Source organism: Diceros bicornis, chromosome 10 (genome assembly GCF_020826845.1).
Source record: "Diceros bicornis minor isolate mBicDic1 chromosome 10, mDicBic1.mat.cur, whole genome shotgun sequence".
Classification (NCBI taxonomy): domain Eukaryota; kingdom Metazoa; phylum Chordata; class Mammalia; order Perissodactyla; family Rhinocerotidae; genus Diceros; species Diceros bicornis.
Genome location: NC_080749.1, coordinates 56,929,610 through 56,957,006, shown reverse-complemented (window position 1 = coordinate 56,957,006; position 27,397 = coordinate 56,929,610). Strand labels below are relative to the sequence as shown.

At 33.9% G+C, this 27,397-nt stretch overlaps 1 protein-coding gene across 3 annotated transcripts in view; it reads right to left on the bottom strand.

Moving 5' to 3' along the window:
* The window catches only part of MTX2 (metaxin 2), a 59,604-nt gene that overhangs the window by 4,817 nt on the left and 27,390 nt on the right, over positions 1-27,397 (bottom strand). For 2 of the 3 annotated variants that reach the window (XM_058549305.1, XM_058549306.1), the window contains exons 4-9: positions 10,757-10,829; positions 7,049-7,125; positions 4,920-5,012; positions 4,376-4,414; positions 3,865-3,990; positions 2,703-2,779 (exon numbers count right to left, since the gene is read on the bottom strand). In XM_058549305.1, the coding sequence (XP_058405288.1) occupies positions 2,703-2,779; positions 3,865-3,990; positions 4,376-4,414; positions 4,920-5,012; positions 7,049-7,125; positions 10,757-10,829 (485 nt within the window). The remainder of the gene's footprint in view (positions 1-2,702; positions 2,780-3,864; positions 3,991-4,375; positions 4,415-4,919; positions 5,013-7,048; positions 7,126-10,756; positions 10,830-27,397) is intronic. The other variant, XM_058549307.1, reaches the window with a different exon arrangement.

Genomic DNA, 27,397 nt, shown 5'->3' with positions numbered 1-27,397 from the left:
AATATATATATTTTTCTACTCTTTTTTCCCCTTCATTAAAAAGGTGACGTAAAAATATCACTTTAAGCAAAGTTTTAGTTGTTCATTCCAAGTTCACACTCACCAGGTGAAAGGGAAAAAATGACCTAGTAGTATTTGTGTCGTTGTCTTAACAGATACCACATCAGCAAGACAGTATGTATGCCACAGGTAGCACAGATTTTGTTTTAGCTGCATTTCTAAAATATGATTTAAATATTTAAAAGCTACCAACACTATATTATGAAGGATAAAAAGGCCACCAATGTTAGTATCTACCTTGTATTATTTCTAATTTTTTTCAAATTCACTTTCCTTTTCCCTTTCCACCATTTAGCTTCTTTGTCCTCTTTTCCCAATTACTATTCTTGCTGCAAGATCTCTCCCTCAACTACTCTTTTCCTTTCTCTCATCAAGTAAAGCTGTTGGGTTTCTTTCATGAGTCCTCTAAACATCCCCAGTAGGTAAGCTAAAAGAAAATTTCATTCTAATTTTTGAGGGTAAGGGCAGAATACACAGGGGAAAAACAAAACTTGCCAAAGTCTGGTATATGTTAGAGACAAGAACAGAATCCAGGGCCCCAGACTTAGAATCCAATACCATATATCTTGACTTAAGCCAGTGCTCTATTCACTAAAGTATAGTGTCTCACAAAGTAAGAAAAGAATGAGAAAAATGTTGCCACAACAAAATGAAAATTTGTATAAGTTACTTTTTCTGAAATGTAGCTTATTTGCATTTTAATATTAAACAATTGAGTAAAATTAAAAATTAAATCTATTCTATTTTTCAATCATAATTGTTAGGGGAAAATGTTTATCTGTCTAAGACTCATATAAGGCAAAATTATTTCAAAAACCTACATCTTAATTAGGTAAGAGCTCCTCAATAGCAACCTTGAGTTTTGTGTCTGTTCTAAATTTTGAATTTTTGACTACAAGTTTAAATATAATTGTACCCTTATGAAGAAAAAAATATTTTGATATTTCCACTGAATCACAAGTCATTACTAACTCTGAAATTAAGTTTAAATGAGGAGAAAAATAAGTTAGATCTATTTTCCTGGCCTCCCATGAAGACAGACTGCATAACAAAACTAACTCCTAACACAGAATGACGCACTTTGAACAATGAAACATACCCCATACCCCTTCTGAGCTTTTCAACTCCTAAGAATTTCTATATCAGAAAGAAAAGGAACTACATAATACTAACATCTGGATACATTTCTTTTTTTTTTTTTTTTGTGAGGAAGATCAGCCCTGAGCTAACATCCATGCCAATCCTCCTCTTTTTGCTGAGGAAGACCGGCTCTGAGCTAACATCTATTGCCAATCCTCCTCCTTTTTTTTTTTTTCCCCAAAGCCCCAGTAATAGTTGCATGTCATAGTTACACACCCTTCCAGTTGCTGTATGTGGGACGCCGCCTCAACATGGCCGGGGAAGCGGTGCGTCGCTGCACGCCCGGGATCTGAACCCCCCGCCGCCAGTAGTGGAGCGTGCGCACTTAACCACTAAGCCACCGCACTTAACCGCTAAGCCACCGGGCCGGCCCCTGGATACATTTCTTTTGTGTTAGAGACTAAACAAATAACCTCATAGCAAACATCACTAGACACAGGAACATAGCTGTAGAAGCTTTATCTACCAGGATTCCATGGTTTGAAATCTATGACCTTTCTGCTTCAGAGATCAACAGAGCCCAAATTTTATTTTAATATCAGTTATATATAGCACATATTAATATAACTAATATTTCTAAGCTATCATCATAGTCATTTTTGCTACAAATATTAATATTTCTACCAAAAGATGATATGGCTATAAAAGATGAATGCCTATAAAGATATAATAAATAATAGCAAATAAAGCCTTTTAAAAATTATCAATCTAAAAGAAAGAAATTTTTATTAAAAAGCCAAGAAAAAGTTAGAACTTCTAAGCAAATCATTGAGATTAAAATGCTAATTTAAACCTATCTTAAACTGGATCACAGGATAGCTGATTCTGATATATTAAAATTACTTTTTTAAAAAAAAAAGGAAAATTCATTCTTTGCTTACATTAGATGTTCTTTTCCCAATTACCAAAAAAATCTGTCTTAATGAAACATGAACTACTCAATTTACATACATATACATATTTATTTAATCTATAGCCATTATATTCATTTCTGTGCTTTACAAATATTTCATTAACTTTGAAAAGATAAGTTCATAATAGTGTTTGTCCATCCAACAGTATTTTTTATTGTTTAGTTTTATTCACTTTTCTAGTCTCCAGGGTATCATGCTATAGACAAATATGGTTACACTTCATATTTTAATAGTACTTTGCAAGTTTAGAATTTTGTTAAGATGTTGTAGTTCCATACACAGCACTTTAAATACCTCTAGCAGATCCTCTCTCATATCACACAACAATGACTGGTTTACACGTCTGCCCTTAAGAGAAATTCTTAATGGCAAGGACCACATTTTAGAAATCTGTCTCCCAGAGCCTAGTGTTGTGCCTGACACCCAAAAAGTGTTAAGTAAATGTGTAATGAGGGCAAAAATGAACTTAAATTTAACTAAATCTTTTCATAAATATTTCTTGATAAAACAATTCCACTATGATAAAATAAGTTTGTAACCTAACAATATAGAAAAGAAATTAACAAAAAAAATAATAAAATTTCTTACTGCTTATTGAAGAAATATGGCTGTGTTCCCAGTCTTTGAGAAAGAGCTTGACAGCACTGGTCTACATCTTCTAAGACCTAACACAGGCAACAGACCCCAAAGAAAAATATTTAAATTAGCAAAACAATAAAATGTGTCTAAAACTTAATTTGTATCACAGTTTATAACAGAAATATAAATTTAAGTAACCTTTTATAATATATTTAAATAAGACTATAGACCACATATAGTATGTAATAATACTTTCTATATAAGAAATAGGAAGAAATTTTGAGAGCAAATTTTCTTTAAATGCAAGTACATTTAAGCTACTTATAAAGATTACTACCAAGAAAGATTTTATCTCAAAACTCTACTCCCTACAAAAATGTCTTCCTGAACCCATATATTCAAATGACTGACTTTACACATATAAAAAAAAAAATCTGCCCCATAAAGATGACACTGCTGACCCACCATGAGTAAAAGCATTTGAGTTGTTTTCCCACTAGTGAAGATGGGTTTTATTTACTCCATCCCTATTCAATTACTCAATCCCCCTTGTGGCCAATGGCATACATCAGTAAGTTGGCTAGCTAGGACTAGGGGTAGCCTTGGAAAAGAGACATTAATTAGCTTAATGATGCTCAAACTCGTGACCTTGACAAGATATATATATATTTTTTATTTTGCTACTTCGGTAAATTTAAGACCAAAGAAAAATAGATATTTTAAGCACTGTACTTAACAGCGTTTTTTTTTTTTAAGCCATGATACTGCAGATCTGTATTCACTGGCTTAAAAGATGCCCACGATGTATTGCTGAACAGAAAAAAATCAGGTTATAGAATGGTAGGTATAATATGATCCCATTTAAGGAAAATGTTATTAAGAGACATCTAGAAGAATGTTCTCCAAATAGCTAACAGTGGTGATTTCTAGGTGGTAGGATTTCAGGCAATTTTATTCCCTTTTTGAACTTTTCTGTATTATATCATTTGTTTTACAATAACCATGTGTGATTTTTATAAAACAAATAAAATTACTTCATGCCAGAGAAAATAAGAGCAAATGTTTTGTTAATTTTTATTATGTTGGGATTTTTTAAATGACTGTGAATAAAAAAAATGAATTTCTTAATGCATTCAAGTTGAGGGTTCTGTCAACTTCGATCTGAACTGACCTGGTCCAGAGTCTTCTTACCCCATCCAATAGCTTTCATCTTACGTCTGACTTCCCACTGTTTCTGATAGGCCAAAATATGATTCAGAGGCCAAGGGTAAGGAGATCCATACCTAGCATGAGTAATCTAAAGCAAAAAGAGTTTTTTTAAAAATATGATTCTTTCTAAAAACAAAGCCTGTTTTTACAAATAGAATTCTAAGGGAAATATATTTTCAGAACACAAATAGAACAATATGAAAAAAACACATAGCTTGCAATCTAAAAAATTAAAATTTTAAACCATTCCCTTTAAAAATATATAAACTTTTATGTACTTTGCAACCAGTTATATCAAACAATGACACACAGCTTCCCTAAAATGTATGTGCAAGCAAAATTAAAGTAAGTGAAAACTATACCACTAATGGTATAAACCGCAATGTTTCATTTATGAGCAGGGACTTAGGATTCTGAGCAAAAGTGTTTTCTCATTAAATTTTAATTAAGATAAATGCTGCAGAACCACTCACCTCCCCTACTGTTGCTTCATCACACCACTGAAGATACAACTAGGAACAAAAGAACAATCACTAAAACTTTAGAATACCAAAGAGAAAAATGGATAAAGAAAGTTATTTCTTGCCATGGTAATTTTTTATAAGCCAATTTTATAAAAGTCACATGTGAAGGTTGTTTTTTTCCTGGCTAATGTTGTTATACAGAATTATTAAACTCAACGGTAGTACTTTATAAAAATATTTCTTATTCATACAGGACATCTCTAAATACCATTAAAGTATTTTACAGATATTATTTAAGTAAACTTCACAAGGCCAAAGTAAAATAGTGAGTGGGCAAGAATCACTTCTTTTTACAAACAGAAAAACCAGAACTGAAAATGTCAGGCAACTTGTTCAAAGATAATGACCAAGTATCTAGTTTGGGTAACCATCCTAGCCCTAGAATTGCTTGACTATTTTCCTATTTATCAATAACTTTAAAATAATCCATAAGAAAGATTATCTCTTATGAGAGAAAAAGCTTATTGTCAAGGCCTATTATCTTCTATTGTACCTCTGCAGTCAACAGCATGTTGTTGACTAATTCCATGTAGGCTTTCATTTCTGCTTTTTGGACTTCATCCAGCCCATCACTAAGAGAATGGCCCTAAAGGGAATTTAAAAAAATTTAAAAGAGCATCATATTAAATATACAAAAACTTTCAGTTATCTTACTACCAAGTGATATAACATCAATGCTTTTACTACAAATGTTCAATAGATTAATTTCCAAAATGCCTCCTAAAACAAAATTATTTTATATGAAAAAATAGTTAATACTCTGCTATTGCTACAAAATATTAATAAGTAGTGTTTATTTGTCATTATAAAAGTGTATCTTTCAATGGACAAAATTACATTGTCAATTATTTCACAAAAGAAGAAAACAAGAATGGTCAGTAAACCTTGTTTTTTTAAGGAACTAACTTTATTAATAATAAAATAAATGCCAAAAGATTGACAAGTGTTGCTTATAAAGTGGTCAAATGTGAAAAAAATGTTAGTAAAGGTATAGGGAAATAGACACTAATTTTTAATTCTAATACACTATAGTAATGAGTCGATGCATAAAATGGTATAACCATTAGTTCAATCTGGCAATCGGTTGTACAATTTTAAAAATGCACACCCTGTAACACTGCAATATCACTCATAGGAATTTATCCTAAGGAGATAATCTGACAAGTGTACAAAGGTGTATATACAAGAATATTTATCTTAGCACTCAATAACAGTAAAAAATTGGCAATAAATAAATAAATAAACTGTAATACATGCATATACTAGAATATTATACAGCCATGCACCGCTTAACGTCGTTTCGGTCAACAATGGACTACATATGCAACAGTAGTCCCATGAGATCAGTACCATACAGCCTAGATGTGTAATAGGCTATCCCATCTAGGTTTGTCTAAGTACTATAGGGGAGAAAGAAATTTTCCTCTACCATTCTAAGTTCTTCTGGCTGGTCTAAGAATTAAATTGACATGAAACAGATTAACAGGAGAAAAACAAACAAAAGTTTAATAACATGCAAACATGTGAGAAACGCAGGAAAACCGAGTAACTCACCAAAATGGCAGAAGCCCTCACCTAAAATACCATCCTCAGTTACAGACAAAAGAAGATGCTGGGGGTGGGGAGAGTCAGGGACATCAAAGGAAAAGAAGGCAGTTCACAGGTAGGTGAAAGGGAGCCAATATTTGAAAAACAAGTGTTTGTCCACACAGAAACAGAAGACAGAAAGGAGCCCAACAATCAGGCTCTTCTAGGTTTCTTTCTCCCTGTCTACCACCTAGTTCATGTAATGCTAAGGTGACAGCTAGCTTCCTAAAACAGGTTTTGTTATCTGAATTCTTTTAGGCAGTTAAGGGGGAGGTAACAAGAAAAACTTTTTAAGTCTTTCATTTCTTAAAAATAGTCAACCTAAAATAATCCTCATGTTGAAGAGACACATTTTGGGGTGGCAAATTTTGTTCCCCTTCAGTACACTCTACGATGTTCAAACAACAACAAAATCACCTAACAACATATTTCTCAGAATGTACCCCTGTCTGTAAGCAACGCATGACTGTATAACAATTTAAAAGGATGATGTATATCTATACATCTACAGTCATTAACACGGAAGAATTTCCAAATATATTGATGATTTTAAAAGGCAGTTGCAAAATAACATAATAGTATGATCTATATTTTGCTATATATGCAAAGAGAAAAGTCTGGAAGGATGTTTCCCCAAATGTTAATGGGGATTGTCTTCTGATAATTATTTAAATCTAAACTGAATAATTCAAACGGATAAATTAATACATTCAACTTCTAAACATATCCTATATCTCCCTTCTCAAAGATTAACCTGACATTTTATAACAACCTACAGTTTTCATTTATGATCAAAATTCTCATAAGCATAAGTTAGAAAATTATCTACTATTTTGTAAAGATCAAATTACCTCTTTTGCCATTGATTTACCTCATGAAAAAAAAACTTAGACTTTAGAAATATTTCTCCAGTAGTTTATATTGGCATTTTATAAAACTAGATTAAAATCAATGTAAATGTAAGACACTCAAGAATGATGAATGGCTTATTTAAGAGTAACTGTGATCAAATGCATTTAATATCTTTTTTATTACCTTGGCTTTAACGAATTGGACTATTGGACCAAGTTCTGATACTACTTGATTTCCTACATGAATAAAAGGTACTTTACCTGTTGAGAAAAGAAAATATGAAAACTCTTTCAGTAAATTAAAGTTTGTGCTAATAAGAAATTAACACAAAACTGAGATGTGTTTTATTAATACAGAGATTTCATAAAACTATAACTTTTGAAAATCATAGTTAAATGTCTATGTTAAATTCTATAAATTTTTAAACACTGATTACTAACTAATTTTAAAACAAAAGAAAAAGGAATAAGGAGATTCACTCCTAGAGTTCTCATTTGTGTATAATAAGAGATCACAATATTCCCTTTTCAGAGCTAATACAAACAAATCACTATATAGCAGTAAATACTAATTATTCAAATTACACGAACCAGGCCTAGACGTTGGTTCATGACCACCGATAATTTCAAAGTCATTTAACTGGGCTTTCTCTTCAGAGTACAACAACTCAATCCATATTTTAGACTACATTTAAGAAGACTTCTTTTTACAGTTTCCACTTTTAAATCTCAGATACCCATTAAGGTCAATATTTTAAGCACATAATGGTGCACTAATAAATGTCTTTGACTCAAAAATATTAGGAATTAAGAAAATTAACAATCTTTGAAGGTATGCTACTTTATGAATTATAATACCAAGTATGTTCCCAACACATGTAGGAAAAGAGGAGAAAAAGTACTATGCTTATAAAAACTGGCTTCTCTAAATAAATGTTACATTAAAAAAATAATATTTCATTTTTACAAATTCTAATAGTTGATGAAATTCTCAGAAATGATGAGAACAAAATAGTTTCCAAATAGCAATAAAGTTTACCCCAAAAACTAGATGATGAAACTTGCTGTCAGACCTAGTTCAAATAGAGTTCACACAGCAGGCTTCTTCATGGTCCTTTTCAATAGATTCCCTCTTCTCTGGCTCATTCAGCCTGAGGGTAATGGATGAGGAGTAGAGCACCACCAAAAGCCTCATCTGTGCCCATAGGATAACACACATGACAAAGGAAAGGCAGGCTTTTTGGTGTAATACATTTGAAATACATTCTAAATAGATGTATTTAGAAGACACTGCCATCTTACCAATATAAAAACTCTGAATTCTGCATTCTTTTCTTCTACTGCTTTATAAATCTTGCAAAAAAGAAAAGAATTTCCTATCTGGATAAGCATTAGGTCATACTGTTTTTTAATGTTTTTAACTTTGTAACTACTATACTGCTAGAAATAGTGTAGGTCTCCTAGGATAAAATGATCTGAGAATAACAACTGTTGGTGAATGAATGCCTAGACTGAAGGGGATTTTTGGGGTGTGACATTTTGAGAGCAAAGTCTATTTCTCATTTTCAATATCCAGTTTGGAGTTCTTGGAAGAAAGTTTGTATTTTATTTCTTTTCTTAAAAATACAGTGAGCACTGGTAGATTGTGAAATAGGGAAGCAGTGTGGGTAGTCAATTGAGTACTCATATCTCTCTAAATATAAAGAGATATATAAAAATCAAGGCAACAAATTAGAAGTGAATAATATTTTCTGTCACCAGCCTGACTTAAAGCAGGGCCAATGTTATATCCTTATTATTGCAGGTACCAGGGAAAAGCACGGTGAGACAGTTATTCTCCAGCACGAGTCAAATGTCAAAAAAACTGAGGGGCCCTGTTTCTCATTTTAGGCAAAATAATCATTTTTAGAACTTTTATTTCTAAAGAAATCAAGAAGATGTTGCCAAGCAAGTTTGTAGATTCAGAGAATATTAGAAACAGAAAGGACCTCGGATGTCATCTAATCCAACCACCTCAGATATTATGGATGAAGTCACTGGGGCTCAAAGAAGAGAAGTAAAATTTCCCAAAGAAACTGTTAATATGTGACAAAATCACAGAAGGATTAGAGAAAATATTTCCTAACTCTTAGCCAAGTGGTCTTTTGACTATTCCATGATGCTCTCTGCTTTAAAAATCTACCACGAGAAGATCATCAAGCAAATAAAACACATTGCCCTGATCACCCTAAATCATATGATGAAAGACAATAATAACTAGAGATAAGATGAAATTTAAATATCATAATAGAAAGTGCCATTTTCATCTACCTATAGGATATTCCTCCTATGAAGGCATGTATGTATTGTAGTCTCTATAATATTTATCTGTTTGTCTTTCACAGCTTATAAAAAGAAGATATATTGGGGCCTGCCCTGTGGCCTAGTGGTTAAGTTCGGCACGCTCCACTTTGGCGGCCCGAGTTCAGTTCCTGGGCGCGGACCTACACCTCTCATGAGTGGCCATGCTGTGGCGGTGACCCACATACAAAATAGAGGAAGACTGGCACAGATGTTACCTCAGGGCAAATCTTCCTCAGAAAAAAAACAAAAAGAAGATAAATATCTACCTAGGTGATTTTAGGAAATGAGTGGATGAATTATATGGCTTCTAATTTGCCAAAGACATTAACTTTAGTGTTAGATCACTAACCTTTTTATATGTATAGCTACACTCTTTTTCTATGACTACATAGAAGAAAAAGATGGACAGAACGCAATACAATTCATTTCGCCAGAATTCAGTAAAGTTTATAAAACCTAAGCATAAAATTAATATAAAATGAGTCAATTAAGGGCCTTCAAGAATCTAAAATATGTCTACATTTATAGGTCTAGAAATTCGCTTACAGAAATGTTTTAAAATGTATATTCATAAACCTATAAATGTAAATATATTCATATGGAATTTTCAGTGTGTACGAAGAGAGTGTCTTCATAGATTTGATATTCACCCTTAAGAACTTAAGATGAAAACAATATTTAACATAAGTCATTCCTAAGTTATCATTACAATGAAGAGAGAGATAAGTGTGTCCTCAAAAGCAATGTAACACACTTATGGCAATCAGTTACATTCAACGGATTTATTTATACATAAAGGAGTGATTCTATGTGTTATTATTGCTCCAGCAAAACCATAGTTATAATCCATACCAATTCTATTTAACATTTATCTATCACCTTTTGGCACTATATTTTTACACTAAAAATTATCTGAATCATATTTATTTAAAACTGTACTTTAATCTACTAACACACGTCACACAGAAAAGGCAATGCTGATTATTAAAAAAATAGCAGAAAGGCTAAAACCTTAATAAAAAGTATCTTAAAACCTATTAAAATAAAATAAAACAAAAAGAAAGAACTAGAAACCAAAAACCTTCAGAGATGACTTTAAGATCTATGACAAGTTAATTTAATTATTCCACAGTCTCTCTTCTTCCATCTGTATAATGGGAGAACGTAATGTAGGGAAGTGTGTTTAATAATGAATGGATTCATTAATATTAAAATTTGTTTTCTGAAAGGAAACAGTTCTATGTAAATAAGACTGGGGAAATCTGAGATTATGTATTTTCTTAATATTTACTATTTAAAACAATTTCCATAACTTTCCAGGAACCATCTCTGACTACAGAGTTGAAATGGGGAGACATGCCCACCCTAAGATTGTCAAGTTTGCAACTTGTTTGTTGCAACTTGTTTGTTACTTTATAAAACCCGGGGAAAATTCCTCAAAGGGTAAACAAAAAAACAATAGGCATTTTAAAAATCTAAGTTCAAACCGGACTATCGCTGCAATTTTATCAATGCAGAATATTAACAGAGAAAAAAAAAACACACTTACCAGATGGAGACATATATTCTGCATTCGCCCTACAAACCACTTTGATAGGCAGATTACACATTTGCAAAAAGGCCTGTAAATCAAGAGAAGTACAGTAAGCCTAGTGAAAGTATATACATAGTTGAACACAACTTGTTCTTTCTTTCTTTTCCAAACTTAAGTAAGAGCTCAGACAGTAACACTTTACTGGAAAAGAATCAATTTAAAGTAAAAGATTTGTATTCCAAACAAAAATAAAATGTCATTTCATTACTAAAAAATCAATATGATTTAGACACCAGTAAATGTATGAAACTTAAAGCATTTATACACATTTAAGGAAGGAAATGTAAATTATCCACATTTATTTTACCATATTATTTTATGTATATTGCTTTAATTTTCTTTATTTATTATTTCTTTTTCCCCAAAGCCCCAGTAGATAGTTGTATGTCGTAGTTGCACATCCTTCTAGTTGCTGTATTATGGGACGCAGCCTCAGCAAGGCCGGAGAAGCGGTGCGTCGGTGCGGGCCCGGGATCCGAACCTGGGCCGCCAGCAGCAGAGCATGCACACTTAACCACTAAGCCACGGGGCCGGCCCTGCTTTAATTTTCTTTAACAATGACTAAAGTTTGAATTTTATCAGCTATTGCTTAATTCCACTACTCTTTACAGGATCATCATCTTTCTTGTCTTAGAGTGTTAGAGATGGTAGAGCAACAAGAGTAAAGGAGCCTAGCTCTTTGATAATTATGTAGTCACCAAACCTGGATTACCTATGTTTATAAGAAAAGGAAATAAACTTCTCTCTTTTTAAGCCACTGCTATTTGTGGTTTTCTGTCACTCAAAGTCAAACCTAATCCTAACTAATTTACCAACAATTACCTTTTCTAGGTTTAAACACCACCTCACCCAACCAAAAGTTGATTCCTGTGAAGTGCACCCTAAGAGTCCTCTAAATACTATAACCCGCGTTCCCAATTAAAGCGACAACAGTGAGCTTCCTGATTGGCCCGTAAGTACAGACCGGGATAGTGGTTCTCCAACTTCAGCATGCATCAACAACACGTAGAAGGCTTGCTAAACACAGTTTGCTAGAAAGGGAAGAATTAGAGAGAATAAATAGAAACAGCTCTTTCAAGAAGACTGAATGAGAAGAAGAAGGGATTAGAAGGATAAACTCCCTTCTACTACATAGGCGTCTGTACCAATGATGGAGAAAGGTTGAACTCGTAAAAACATAAATAGAAAAAAAAAAGCAGTGGAAATAGGCTGAAATGACAAGAAACTGGTAGAATAACTGACATACAAGATCCAGGAGAAGGTTAAAAGGGATGGAATGAGAGCACGGGTGGAGGGATCTCTTTTTGTCAGGAAAAGAGGACACTTTTTCCATTGTAATGCAAGGGTGGTTGGAATCAGTGATGGTGATTACAAGCTGATAAGCCTGAGAAGGACAAGAAAATGAAGGAGTGCTCACATTCTGTGAAATGGGAGGAGAAATCATCTGCTGAGAATGAGGGGCTAAGAGGGGATGGAGACCTTCAGAAGAAAAAAAAGAATATGAAAGAACTGCTTAATCTATCTTCTCGAAGGTCTGAATAATATTCAGTTGTCAGTTAACAATCGTAATACTACATAAAATAGTAAACACGGTATATTTTGCTTGACTACATGTATAGTGGTAACTGTACTAATGAATAGTCCAAAGAGACATATTTCACTAAAAAAGATTAAGCAAAATTGTAATGTTCTGCAAAGCCATGCTTCCAGTCCTGTGAATTTGTGACTTCTTTATTAAAAATAACTGACTTGGGCCAGCTGCGTGGCTTAGCGGTTAAGTGCGCGCACTCCGCTACTGGCGGCCCGGGTTCGGATCCCGGGCACACACCGACGCACTGCTTCTCTCGCCATGCTGAGGCCACGTCCCACATACAGCAACTAGAAGGATGTGCACTTATGACATACAACTATCTACTGGGGCTTTGGGGGAAAAAAAAAGGGAGGAGGATTGGCAATAGATGTTAGCTCAGAGCCGGTCTTCCTCAGCAAAAACAGGAGGATTAGCATGGATGTTAGCTCAGGGCTGATCTTCCTCACAAAAAAAAATAAATAACTGACTTAATTTTGACCAATTTAACAATACTCAACTCATCATGGACCTCAAGTGATGGCATAACTCTGGTTAGCCAAAGATTAATTTTACAGCAGTTACTATAATTATTCTTCATCCCAGATTCAAAAGAAATTTCCTGAATTAATCTGTGGTTCACAAAGAAGTCTGATGTCACACAGTATTTTCATCCAAACATTAAATGCAAAACAAAACATTACCATGACCATCTTCAAGAATACAAAAGCTCTAAAACCAAACCGGGCTTTGATTCAAACAGTATTTCTCCCTTCTCTCGTAGGATGGAAGAAAATCTCTGCGAGTTTCCAAAATAGTACTTTCACCTCTCATTTTCATTTTCAATCTGTTATCAAAAGTACCTCAAATACTCCAAATATAACAGGCTTGATACACCAACCTAAAACACACTTTATTTTCAATTCTGAATTAGGAATCTGCATGTTTTAATTCTTATGTAAATCCAAAAACATGAAGTTCTAATTATAATAGTGAAATTTAGGATAACTTGCCTAAGTCCTATTCCTCAGTTGCATACGTTATTCCTGTATTAGTTTATTCAAGTGATTGACAACATAAAATAATTTGAATCAAAAACTTAGCACATTCTATCAGAATAATGATCTATAACTGTGCTGTCCAATATGGTAGCCACTGGTCATCTATGGCTATTTAACTTAAATTTAAATTAATTAAAGTTGAATAAAATTTTAAATTCAGTTCCCCAGTCACACTAGCCACATTTCAAGTGCTTGACAGCCGCATGTGGATAGTGGCTAGTGTATTTATTGAACAGCACAAATAACAGAACATTTACATCATCTCAGAAAGTTTTATTGGACAGTGTTGGTCTATAACAGTGGTAATCAGTACATGAAAGACATCTTAGCAAGTGAGGCTGACATCATCGGAAAGCGATTAGGCTAAATATTATAAAAACAACCTGCATAACAGTACAGTGTCCACAACCCTGCAAGTGATCAATCAACTTTTAATGACAATGACACATTAAACACCATAATATTTTCAATTTCAAAAAGAACTAATATAGGGTTTACTCATTTGCTGAGCAACTCTAATCACTCAAACGGTCAATGAAAACTAAGAACTAAAGAATGAATAAATTAAAACTACAGTCAATAAATATATTCATTCTTTGAATACAAAGGTACTGACCACCTAAGCACATGACATGGTAGGGAATTTTTTAAACATACGCACACACACACGCACACAGAACATAATACCCAGTACCTGACTTTTAAAACCCCAAAATTTAATATGTTGATGTATTCAACATACTGAATAAATTAAATTCTTAATGTCAAAAAAATTCATTAATGGGGTATGGTGTCAGTATATTTTTTATTTCCTAAAAAAAATTAAAGAGAAAACAAGTAATACCAGATCATCAATAACTGGTTAAACATGAAAGATTAAACTTACATATTTATCTCTGCAACCTCTCAAAAAATCTACTAAAATAAGTGAAGAAAGAGAAAATTTATAAACCCAGAAAGACACAAAAAATGGGAGAGGAGACCAAAGCAGACCAGAGATGTCAACTCACTTTTGTAAGATGGAAAGCAGATTTAGCAGGGCAGAGGAAACTGAAACTTGAGAGCACGCAGAGGAGAAAATCAATACAGCTGCATCACAGAAACTAGGAAGATTCCAAAATTGGAGGCACCAAGTACCACAGAAGGCAGAGGTGAGGTAAAGGACTAAAAATAGGAGGACTCGATGAAAGTCTGTTTAAGCATCAGACAACTAGCCTGCCCCCAATCTGGCAGAAAACAGAGGTTCATTCTCTGGAGAAACCCAGTCAGAGAAGACTCCTGACACAAGACCGAAGCAGAGCAAAGTGTGTGTGTGGGGGCGTGTCACACTGAAGAGAAGAAGGTTAAGGGAAAGTATACACATTGACTAAAGAGACCCACAGCACCCCTCTCCCTCTCAGCTTCCAAACTTTGGCAGTCAAATTAAGAACTTGCAGGATATCCCTCTGTAGAAAAGACCTACAAATACTGATGGTTTAATTGGAGGTGGGGTAGAGTGGGATACCGGTCAACAAAAATGGCAGCTCACTGTGCAATCAGTCTACAGTGAAGCCCAATGTCAAAAAGCCCCTCGTCTCCGCGTCAGCTTTTTAGTGCCTCACTCTCGAATACAAATTGTTAGCAGAGATCAAAAGATATTTGAGGAAAGCCTCAAACATAAAATATAGGGCCAAAACAAACCACAAAAAAGGAACTGAGAAGAAACTGAAAATGCAGAGGGCAGAAGACAACTTTAAAGAACAATTATAATGGCTAATATTTATTGAGCAATTACTGTATGCCAGGTATTTGCATAAGGGCTTTACCTATGAGGTAAATACGACAAATAGCCCTATTTTAATATGAGAAAACAGAGGTATAGAGAGGTTAAGTACTCTAAGCTAGACATATAGGAAAGGAGGGAGGGAGGGAAGAAGAAAGAGAAAAAAAACGGAAGGAAGAAAAATGAAAAGCGGCAAAGCATACAAAGGACTGAGCAAAGAGATGATACTGAATGTCTCCACAGCAACTCCAAAAGCTAGATAATAACACAAGGCCTTCAAAATTCTAAAGAAAAATCTTGCCAACCTAAAAATCTACATGTGGCCATGGGTATCACTCAAGTGTGAAGACAGAATACAAATAGTATCACACAAGCAAGCTCTTTAAAATTTGATCTCCTATGTGCCCTTTCTCAGGAAGCTAACGAATAATATGCTGCACAAAAGTAAAAAATAATAAACCAAGAAAAAAAGAACATGGGACCCAGAAAATAGGGGATCCAACAAAGAAAAAAAGCAAAAAGAATTCCCAGATGATCATGAACAGCAGTCCTAAGAAAACAGCTCTGAAGCAAGCCAAGAAAGGAACTATTCCAATTAAAGTCAAAGGAACAGGGGTTTCAAAGGTAGTGTTTCCAAAAGAGAAGAAAAAAAAAAGGACCTGGTATGTTCAACCATTGTGAGGGGGAGTTTTACAGTTCGGTCAAAGAGTTGAGGGGAGAAAACTACCCAAATGAATTAAACAAAGCAATTATTTACCCAAAGGGAGAAAAAAGTCATACAGAAAGACTACGTTCATAGTACACTGAGCCACTTAGCTGAGAGCAATATTTACATTCTAATTATAATTTAAACACTGAATATTAATTTAACCAAAAAAGTGAGAGAACTATTGGGAAGATGGGGAAAGAGAGGGGGAGGAGAGCTGTGACAGGTGAATTTCATAGTGCAACTCAATAGATATATTTAAAATTAAAAAATAAAATAGCAACACAAGCATCTTACTTAAAAACATAGAGATCAATACCTGGGAAAGTAATATAGCTAAAAGGATTGAAAGTGGTTGTCTCTGAGTATCAGGATTTGGGATGGGGTAAGGGTGAGACAGCAGACCAGGGTTTTTTTGTGATAAGCCTCTCACACAGTGCTGGTGGGAGTGTAAACTGATCCAGCCACTTTGAAACTGTTTGGTAATATCTACTACTGAGCATATGCCTATCCTGTCAGCCAACAATTCCACTCCTAGAAATATACCAAAAAGAAAAGAAGCACATGGCCACTAACATACATGTACAAGAATGCTCCTGGCAGCTTGATCCATAATAATCAAATACTGGGAACAACTCAAAAGGTCTATTAACATGAGTAGCAAATTTGACTCTAAAATTCCTAACTCCAAGCTAAAAAGGACATACAGTATGTCACCAATTGCTATTATGAGAAAGGAAAAAGTAAATATAAAAAGATTATCCATTTTTCTTGATCCTAAATTCTTTAGAAATTACATTCATTGAGAACTTTTAAATCAGAGAAATTCTAGAAACAGCCCCAGGAGATGATACCTGCGATACACCGTGAAGATTCTAAATTCTATTTCTTCATGATTTACTTCTGAATCATAACTTCTCTATGGCTCAGATTTTTGTAAAAATTGGTTTTGAGAAACAAAATATACTTCATTTACACATAATTGAAAGTAAGGCCAGGAGTCTAAAGAAATAAGAACAATTTGTTACCAATCAATTCAACCCTTACAAATATCTTAAATACTAGACTCAAAAGTTGTTACTGTAGACAACAACGCCACTGCTTTGATTAGATTATAAAACTAGTGGCTTAGGTTTTGGAAAAAACCTTTCAAATGTTGCAGGTAACAGAATAGGAATAGCATAGATGGGGATCCTGTTACAGCAATCCTTCAGTAACATGGTTGCCACGTTATCATGGCAATCACGGCTTCTGATCCCTCTTGCTTCTCATTTCAGTTTCCTCTGTCCTCTAAAACTAGCTTTTACTGTGTAATTTCCAGTTATGTGACTGGTACATAACTGGCAGATAATGGTTATCAGCTCAATGAATGAACAAACATATGAAAATTTGAACAACACATCAAATCACAAAATAAAGAGTACAGAAGTTTAAGACTCAGTAAATCTTCCAGTTCTAGTCACATGTGAATTTTTTTTAATGAAGCAACAGAAACTTATGATAATAAAAAACCAAGAAAAAAGGCTGCTTGGTCAAAATTCAAAACACAAAATTTATACTCAACCACTGGTTGGGTATAAATCAATGTAATCTCTTTGAAGGGCACTTTGGTAACATCTCCCAAAATTCTAGATGTACATATCCTTTGATCCAGCAATTGTATTGCTAGAAATATATCATATGGATATATTTGCATAAAATTATATAAGATATACGTAAGAATATTCATACCTAAGCCCTATTTATAGTAGCAAAATAATAATTATAACAATAGCCTAATATCCATCAATAAAAGACTGGTTTGATAAACTGGTAAATCTATCAATGGAATATTTGTACCCTTCAAAAAAGAATGGGGTTGCTCCTCAACTGAACTTTTCATACTAAATTGCAAAAGATATTTCTCATCTGCAATCTTCTATAAAGAAGGACAACTAAATGACATGGGACAATATACAACAAATGCAGAATTGCTTTTTATGTGATTTTTCTTCTAAAGGCCTAGAGCAAAACATTAAAACATAGCTCAACAAGGCCTACAAAAGGCTAATTTATTTGGTCCAATGCATAGCTTCCTATGAACTAACTTGCTAGGAGGATATGATTTTGAATATCTAGAAGAATGAATGGAAAGCACTTCATTCATTCATTCAAACACGCAATACATATTTATTGAGCACCTACTACATATCAGGGACTGTTCCAGACACTGGGAATAGAGCAGTGACCATAAAGTCTCAGACCTCATGGAGTTTACAGTCTAATGGAGACAGATGGTAAGCAAATAAACCAGAAAATATGATGGTGATTCCAGCTACTTAGAAATAAATAAATAAATACTTAGAAACAAAGCAGGATGAAGCTATTGCTATCGTGTGTAGAGTGGTCAGATGAGGGCTCACCAATAAGGTAACATTCGAGCATAAACCTGAAGAAAGTTTGGGAGCAAGCCACAGAGATATCTAAGAGAAGAGCAGTCCAAGTTCAAAGGAGTGAAGCAGTCTTGTGCTTCAACTGGCGTGTTAAAGGAATAGGAACAAGACTAGTGTGATGATGGGGAAGTAAGGAAATGAGTGGTAAGAGATGAGATCAGAGAGACAACCAGCTCACGTAAGACGTACAGATAATTGCAAGGATTTTGGCTTTCCCTTTGAGTGAGATGAACCATCATTAGGAGGTGCTGAGCTGAGGATTGCTGGAATCTGACTGACATGTTAAAGGATTACAAACAACTATATAAAGATTAGATGGTAAGGAGGAGAAGAGTGGAAGCAGGAGAACTAGTTAGGAGGATTTTTTACAATAATCCAGGAAAGAAATGATAATGGCCTGGACCAGAGTGGGAGCGCTGGAGGTGGTAAGAAGTCAGATTCTGGCTATATTTTTAAGGTAGGGCCAAAAGGATTTGCTGATAACTGGATATGGATACAGAAGAAAGAGAGGACTCCAAAGACGACAATGTTTCTGACATAAACAACTAGAAAGATGGAACCGTCATTTACCAAAATAGGAAAAACTGGAATGAGCAGATTTTGGTGGGAGGAGGGGACTGAGGAGTCTTCAGATGGTCTTCTCTAATTATCACTTGTCTGCTAGACTTCTGACAGGAAATGAAAAGCAGACAATTCTACTCTTTTCAAAGGCCTGGTGTTGCTAAGGTACAACTATATGCTTTGAAATCAGATAAGCAGGTTCTACTGAAACCTTGAGAAGCCCAATCTTGAAGGCCACTCCATCTCTTTTGTGGCCACAGGTGACACAAGTACCTACAAATCAATATAATCTCTGTCAACACTTCCCTGCAGGTATGTAACATCAAGGTGTTAAGAAATGGGTAGTGCTACAGATATTATACAGAATAAAAACACAATCAAGGACAGTTTTTATCTTTGGTCTTAGGTTTCCATCCCCTGTATCTACAGGCCACCAAGTTTAAAAACTGAAAAGTCAATTTAACTGGTTAAATAAGAAGATTTAAGAAGCTAAGAAGCCATCTGATAAGAGCAGTATTATCTTCTGAAATATTTACTGAGAAGTAACACATGAAGGAGCTGCTGTCAGCAGGAGTCCTTTAAAATCTCAGCAACTACGGTCTAATATTGAGGAGATTTAAAATAAGCATGCAGGTCTTATAATTAATATAAGTAGGAAAGCAGAATAACATTAATGAGCAAATCAAACAAAACAAAATATCTCAAATACTATGTGTATCTAGCTTCTTCAAGTCATTATTCCCAGAGAAATAATATTCCAGAAAGAAATCTGGCAGGGAAATCAGTGAAATTAAATTCAAAGCCAAAAAGTCATCCATTTCTTTTAAAGAAAACAATAAATATGATGGTTGCAGACAGGAGTAAAGGAATAGACTTTACAATACTAAAAATCTTAAAACATCAAATACCCTTCGTTTTAATTGCATTATGCTTTTTAAAAAAGTAATAAAGGAATAGTTCAGAAAATGGTGAAAAGGGCTCAACTCTGGTTGAATGGAAACACAGCCAGCCAACAACAGGCCTGCCCTGGTCGATACATTTGCACAAGGAGGATGCTGCCTCCCTGAGATGCTGTCCTTACTATCATTTAGAGCAATCTGACTTTCTGCTGCTGACTCATAAGCCACACCACTCTTATGATTGGGCAACCATTAGCACATTCCCACTCCTTAACTGTCACTGGTTAAGTGCCCTGGCAGAACCTAATGGATCCTAACAGAGTACAGATTTATGAAGCAAGTTGTTTAAGTGGAAGACTAGAGTGTCTTTCGAAAAATGGGAGTCCTCTGCATCAGTCTTAAGAGTTGGTATAGAACAATAAGGAGTTAATAGAGCAGAAGCCTCCCAGGGAGACATCTCTGGGTGGAATCTTGGTGACTGACTGTGTTAGCTTGAGAGCAAGTTCCTTTATCTCACTTCTCATTTCTCATTTCTAAAATGAAAACAATTTATTAGGCAGATTAAATGAGATGCTGTATGTAAAACACTTTACATAACCATCTGGTACATAGTAGTTCAATAAATATGAGGTACTATTATTAAAATTACTAGTAATAAATTAGTAATAATAAATACTCATTTATTCATCTGCAAAGAAAGAAAGACTATTTAACATTAGTGACTTCAAAAGGAAGCTGACTTCACTTATTTTATTACCTTTTAACACCTCCTTGGTAAATAATAATTATATACTATACTTTATATTTATTTCTTTATAATTCAATAGCAAAATTGTACACTGAGATGAAAAATATCTAGATGTTAAAAGGATAAATATTAAAAGGATAAACCAAAAGCACTTTTTTAGAGAATAATAACGTAAAGACTAAATATATGATTCCTATGTTTTCAGTATGTATCTTATATAATATAAAATCTTTTCTAACAAGGCAAAAACAAGTGAATAAAGATATTTTGATATTGACATAAACTTTTACTTTATGAATAATTTTTCAAAGTCATACACACTGATGAAACTGACAAGAAACTGAAAAAAGGCCTCCCTCCTGAATATAAGTTCCTTTAAGTACACACTGACCATGTCTATCTTGTCCACAACTTTATCCTTGGCATACAATAGGTTCTCAATAAACATCTGCTTAATGAATAAGCTACGGATATTCATAATAATAAATACTCAACATATCGTTCATAGAAAACCAGTAAGCAACAAAAAAAATTAGCATTTGTTATTTTATGGGACCAGAGCTCACTGCTTTAAAAAGTCAGATGTAACTCCTGTTAAATTCAGAGATATTTTTAAAAATCAATAAAGTTGCAAATATCAATAATTTTTTAGAAAACAGTAACAGCAATTCAACTTTAAAAAAATTAGCTATGCAGAAGTCATCAGAAACCAAAATTCAGTAAGTACAAAAAGCTTTTTAAATAGAGCAAATTTGTTACCAAAAACATGAAATGCTGTTGAGAGCACATATGAAAACAGATCACATCAGAGAATAGGATCTTCCTTACTTAATACAACTCTCACCTGAAAACTACTCTTGGAATATTTGACTCAATTTTAGATACATCAACATCTGACAGCTGTATAAAAAATCAAGTTCAAAAAGAAAGCAGAAGAAAGATAACCAGGATAGGAAAAGACACCACCTTCCCTGTTAGAATTAAACATAAATAAAAATAAGTTGTAGGGTGCAGACAGAGAGAACAGTTTGGTGGTTACCAGGAGGAAGGCGGCTGAGGGTGGGCACAAGGGGTGAAGGGGCACATTTATATGGTGACTGACAAATAACAATGTACAACTGAAATCTCACAATGTTATAAACTATTATGACCGATTAAAAAAAAATAAGTTGTAGGGTCAAAATTAAGCAAAGGAGTTATAAAATAGTCAAAGGCACAGAAAGAATAATTCTTGTAACCCAAGAACCTAATGCAATACCAGTCACATAGTTGGCACTCAATGAACAATTTGGGAGTAAGGAAAGGAAACTGCTTTTTATCTGAGCTCCTATAACAAATGTTTTAAAGTTTTGTTATTTATAGATAAAATAAATATTCCCAACTGAGAAAAATAACAATTACAAACAAAGAAGCAAAAAAAACTTCCACCAAATTTAAAATTCTTAGGATAAGCTAAAGAGTAGATGGCAGGGATATAAAATACGTTAATTTCATTTTAACAAACTAATGGAAACTCAGTATTGAATCATTTACCAATGAGCAGCACCAACTATCTTCTTTCTTCTTCTTTATTCCAAAAACAAAATGAACATTTATTTGTCTTACAAGTTTAATACATAACAATACTCTTTAATTGCACTTAAGCAATAAAATCAACATTGCTTGCCAACAAAAATATAAAAATAATGCAAAATTTTTAAGAATTGTCCTTAAGTTTTTTTGTTGTTTTGTTTTTTTTTTTTTTAAAGATTTTTTTATTTATTTATTTTTCCCCCCAAAGCCCCAGTAGATTGTTGTATGTCACAGCTGCACATCCTTCTAGTTGCTGTATGTGGGACGTGGCCTCAGCATGGCCGGAGAAGCGGTGTGTTGGTGCGTGCCTGGGATCCGAACCGGGGCCGCCAGCAGCGGAGCGCGCGCACTTAACCGCTAAGCCACCGGGCCGGCCCGTCCTTAAGTTTTTAAAATGTTAGATGCTTTATACTGATTAATACAGTGGAATTTAAGGGATTATAACATAGCTTCTAAATGTATGTAAATCACATTAACAAAGTTATCCAAATTCTAGATAGAGAATCATCCACTTTCAGCCCCACTGGGTAAAGCTAGGTAGCAGACCTCAGGTTTGCTCCTGTGGGACAAAGCTTCTATTCATTTCACAATTAAATTTGAAACATTTTATGTAAGAATGCACTAAGGACTATTCTAAAGCATGCAATGCCATTTTCAGGGCACAAAATGAAAATGGTTCTGAATTTTAATTCCATATCTTGTTTTACCAGGACACAAAGGAAAATTCGTGACGACAAAGTAAAGAATTATTTTCCACCTTGAAAAGGCGTGTTTTAAAATTAAAAACCATGAACAAATCTATCTACAAAATAATTCATTTTTTATATCAAACAGCTGCAGACCTTGTAATTGAAATAATGTATCTAAGGTTACAAATGAAAAGTGTTAGGTATCATTCTTGAAGTGAAAGATTAAGTTCCTAATCCAGTTAAAGTAATAGCCATATTTGTAGTTTAACATAAATTAAGACCTTAATTATATTTGTGACTATTTTAAACAAAATAACAAATTCCTTTGTACCTGGGAATGTAATTTATAGCAAAGCCAGGTTCATTTTCCAAACCAATCTATTTCACACTGCAGAAATATTCTGGTATAATAGTATAATGTAATTCTTGGAGCATGTTGAAAGAGTAGATTCACTAAAAGCACAGAAAAGGTTTAAAGATAAATGAAGATGCTATTCATTCAAGGGTAATTTCATCTTAGAACTATATGAAAGATGTTTCTCTCACATGGGGTAGTGTATGGCCTCAAATTTAAGTGTATTTTCAGCTCAAATATAATGCTGCTGGATCAATTATGTTGATACTACATATCTAATAATGAAGTCGTCTAGCCTTTTTCTGTTTAAAAAATAGACTGTCATTTTTTTCATCTTACTGCTATGTCTTTATTATTCTGTTTAACAGCAACAAATTTTAAAATCCTGCTTGCTCTTTACTTTTTAAACAGAAAAGTATACAGCTGATATTCTAACTTGCAATCTCTCAGAACTACAGGAGTACGAATTTTTGCTACCTTAAATAGATATTTATATTAGCAAACCATTACCCTGTATAACCATTTTACGTTATTTCACTAATTACTAAAAATGACAACTCTAATAGACACCTAATTCTATTTTGAATATACTTCATTTTCACAAATCCTGTAAGACTTTTATATATACCGCACCACTTATGTGTTGAGGGATTAATATTAATACTGAGAATTTTTTTAATCTGCTAAATTCTGTTTGCAATTTAAGTTCACAGTTATCTTTTCTAAAGATCCCATTTTATATATTTAAATCATTCCAGGTATTATATAAGCATAAATCATGAAAATGCTTTAATACTTCTGATATATAAAAGGTGACGTAATACACGACATTCAATCTGAAGAATTTAAATTCAGTGATATCATGGAAACATCTGCAGCCTCCATTTTGCTCATTTAGAATACTGAAAAGGATTTTACAAGTCCTCTTATGTAATAAATGTTCACTAAACTCTCTCTACTCCTTAGCTTTCCTTTCTTTCCTGAATCCTGTGAAAATGAATACAGAAGCCTCATTTTGCAGAGGATGATCAAAGTCGGAGGGATGAACAACCTTTAAAAAACTAAAATTTTACACTTTATGAAACTTTAAGAAAGTTACATCAATTTTAAAAATGTGTTTCATAAAATAGTATTCTATTAATTCTCTAGTAAAACATATCCATTGGTGTCACCCTACTTGTATTTATGTCAGGTTTAAACTGACACTTAAAAATTGCCCACAACCATGAACTACTTGGTTGCTACATTTAAAGGAAAAATGGATCCAACTAAACTAAAAATTCAAAATCATTCCCTCCAAAATCCTGCAGGTAAGCTGTCCACTGTGGTCACCTGAATGACATGACAAGTTTACAGCGGCTATATTTTCATAATCACAGTTGTTTCTCCACTGCAACAACTGACCTGCAGTCCCAAAGGAGAGAGAGCTACCCCTCCCTCCTGCTCTTCCCCAATCACTACATTAGGATATTACCATTTAAGCACTAATTAACATGTCCACCTAAAAAGTATCATTTGCTAAAAGGAAAAAGCAACGGCCAGCTAACTATTTATCAGCAGATCTGACATGTTAGTGTTCCTGGCCTAGCATTAATGGGGCCTATAAAAATGACGACTTCTTTTAATGATACAACATTTTCAACAGAAAGAAAATAGTCTTTTTTTCTGTTGTCTTTCCTTTCACTTTTAGAGATAAAGTATTTAGTCACAAACAGTAAGAAAAAATGAGAATATTAAATGGCATAGGAATATTCCCCATAAACTCAGCTTAAATGTTATTCTTCCTTGGAGGAAGTAAAAACTGAGTAGGTAAAAAGTAAGATTACTCTTTCATGCAGCATTCTAACAATTAACAATGGTCATCAGTTTGAGACACTCTCTAAAAATAAATTCAATAACTAAACTTTTACAATATTTAGATTAAGCCATACAAAAAAGAAAAACAGGTTTCTTTTTAAATTGGCTTCATACATACTAAACAAAATCCTTTCTAAAACTTACTAGAAAGTAACATTTTATTATATAAAAACATTCACAAAATATGTATATAAATCTTAAAGTCAAAACAGGCACTAATTTAGCATTAAACAACATCTTGTATTTCTATTGCTTTCACTTTTTTCAAAAGAGTTTCCCATTTATTACCTAACTTGAGCTTCACAATAACTCATAACACAGGTAAGACTGCCTTTATCACATTTCAAAGATCCAAAAGCTGAGACATGTTTATCTTTCACATCTTAATATAATCTATAAAGATGTAATTTGCTAGGAAATGTCAGAAATGATTTTTGAATTAAATATCCACTTATTTCTGGGTAAAAATTCAAAGATCTTTATCACTGGATTGAATTGATATGCAGCAAAGTGTCATGAATGTGGACTCTCGACTCAGACTCCCTGGGTTTGCATTCCAGCTCTGCCACGTCCTACTCATGTAAGTTTGGGCCAACTGCTTAACCTCTCTGCCTCAACTTGCTAATCTGTAAAATGGGAATAATACTACTACCCTACCTTATAGGGTTGCTGTGCCTGAGGATTATCTACGATACCTAAAGTACATACAACATGACCTGGCAAATGGAGTAAGTGCTGTGTAAATTCTAACTAGTTATTACTGTTGTTCTTACTCCAACATTATCCCCAGAATACAGATTATAATAGCACCTACATCATACAGTTGATGTCAGGATTAAACGAGTTAATAAGAATTAAGTGCTCAGCACAGTGATGAGCACATAGTGGGCATTCAACCAGTGCTGTTGTTGCCTGTTTATCTCCACAATTTGTGGGCTCTATAACCTTGGGCAGAGCTTTCCTGAGCTTCAGTTTCCACATCTTGAAATGAAGTTAATAAGAGTACCCTACACTAGGGTGATGGTAAGGATTGAAGGAGATACTTCACATAAAAGCTCTCAGTAGAATGCCTTATACAATAAAAGCATCCAATAAATATTCAATTTTAAAACAAATTTTATTCAGTATTATTAAAATAATAGTTTGAATTAAAGCATACAAAATTAACATTTCTTAGGTATGGAATGAAAGAATGATTACAAAAATTATTAATGCTCACACAAATTCAAATATGTCCGAAAAAAATTCTTACACTTAACAAGTACGTTAATTACTTTGGTGTTTTCAGGCATTACAAACCCTGCAAGCTTCCATTTCTCCTGATGACACTGAATATATGTCCTTCTGTCAAGAAGTAGGAGAGAAGGAATAATAACCAACATTCATTGCATATTTACAATATGCCAGGTACTTTTCTAACTGTTTTATATATATTAACACATTCAATCCTCACAACACCCAACAGGAGAGCTTCTATTTATATCTCCATTTTACAGATGAGGAAATTTGAAACAAAGAGTAATGTTTAAGGTATGCCGTATTAGGAACAGAGACCAACTGCCCATTTCATTTGTGGAATCTGCTATAAAAAACAGCATATACTGAATAAGTAAACACATAAACTTCTTGAAGAAAATCAAACATTTTTTGTAGAAAACTTGTAGAGTTCATATGTATTTGCTCATACTGTAGTTCTAGACATATGCGTCCAATACAAGAGCCACCAGCTACATATGGCCATTGAGCACTTGAAATGTGGCTAGCACCAGGCAAGATGCACTATAAGCGTAAAATACACATCATATTTTGAACTTAATATAAAAAAATATAAAACAGCCCATAAATAGTTTGTATTGATTACATGTTAAAATGATAATATTTGGATACAGTGGGCTAAATAATATGTATTATTAAAATTAATTTCACCTGTTTCTTTTTACTTTTTTTAATGGGGCTACTACAAAATTTTAAACCACATATGTGGCCAACATTATATACATTATATATCTATTGGACAGTTGGTTTGGGGGTGAGAGAGTGGAATTATTATTACAGAGAATTATTATCAAAGTTCTTTTCTCAATCAATATAAGCCTAAATTGGGGCCGGCCCAATGGCGCAAGCTGTTAAGTGTGCGCGCTCCGCTGCGGCGGCCCGAGGTTCGCCGGTTCGGATCCCGGATGCGCACCGACGCACCGCTTGTCAGGCCATGCTGTGGCGGCGTCCCATATAAAGTGGAGGAAGATGGGCACGGATGTTAGCCCAGGGCCAGTCTTCCTCAGCAAAAAGAGGAGGATTGGCAGATGGTAGCTCAGGGCCGATCTTCCTCACAAAAAAAAAAAATATATATATATATATATAGAAGCCAAAGTCCTTCAAAGCAGAAG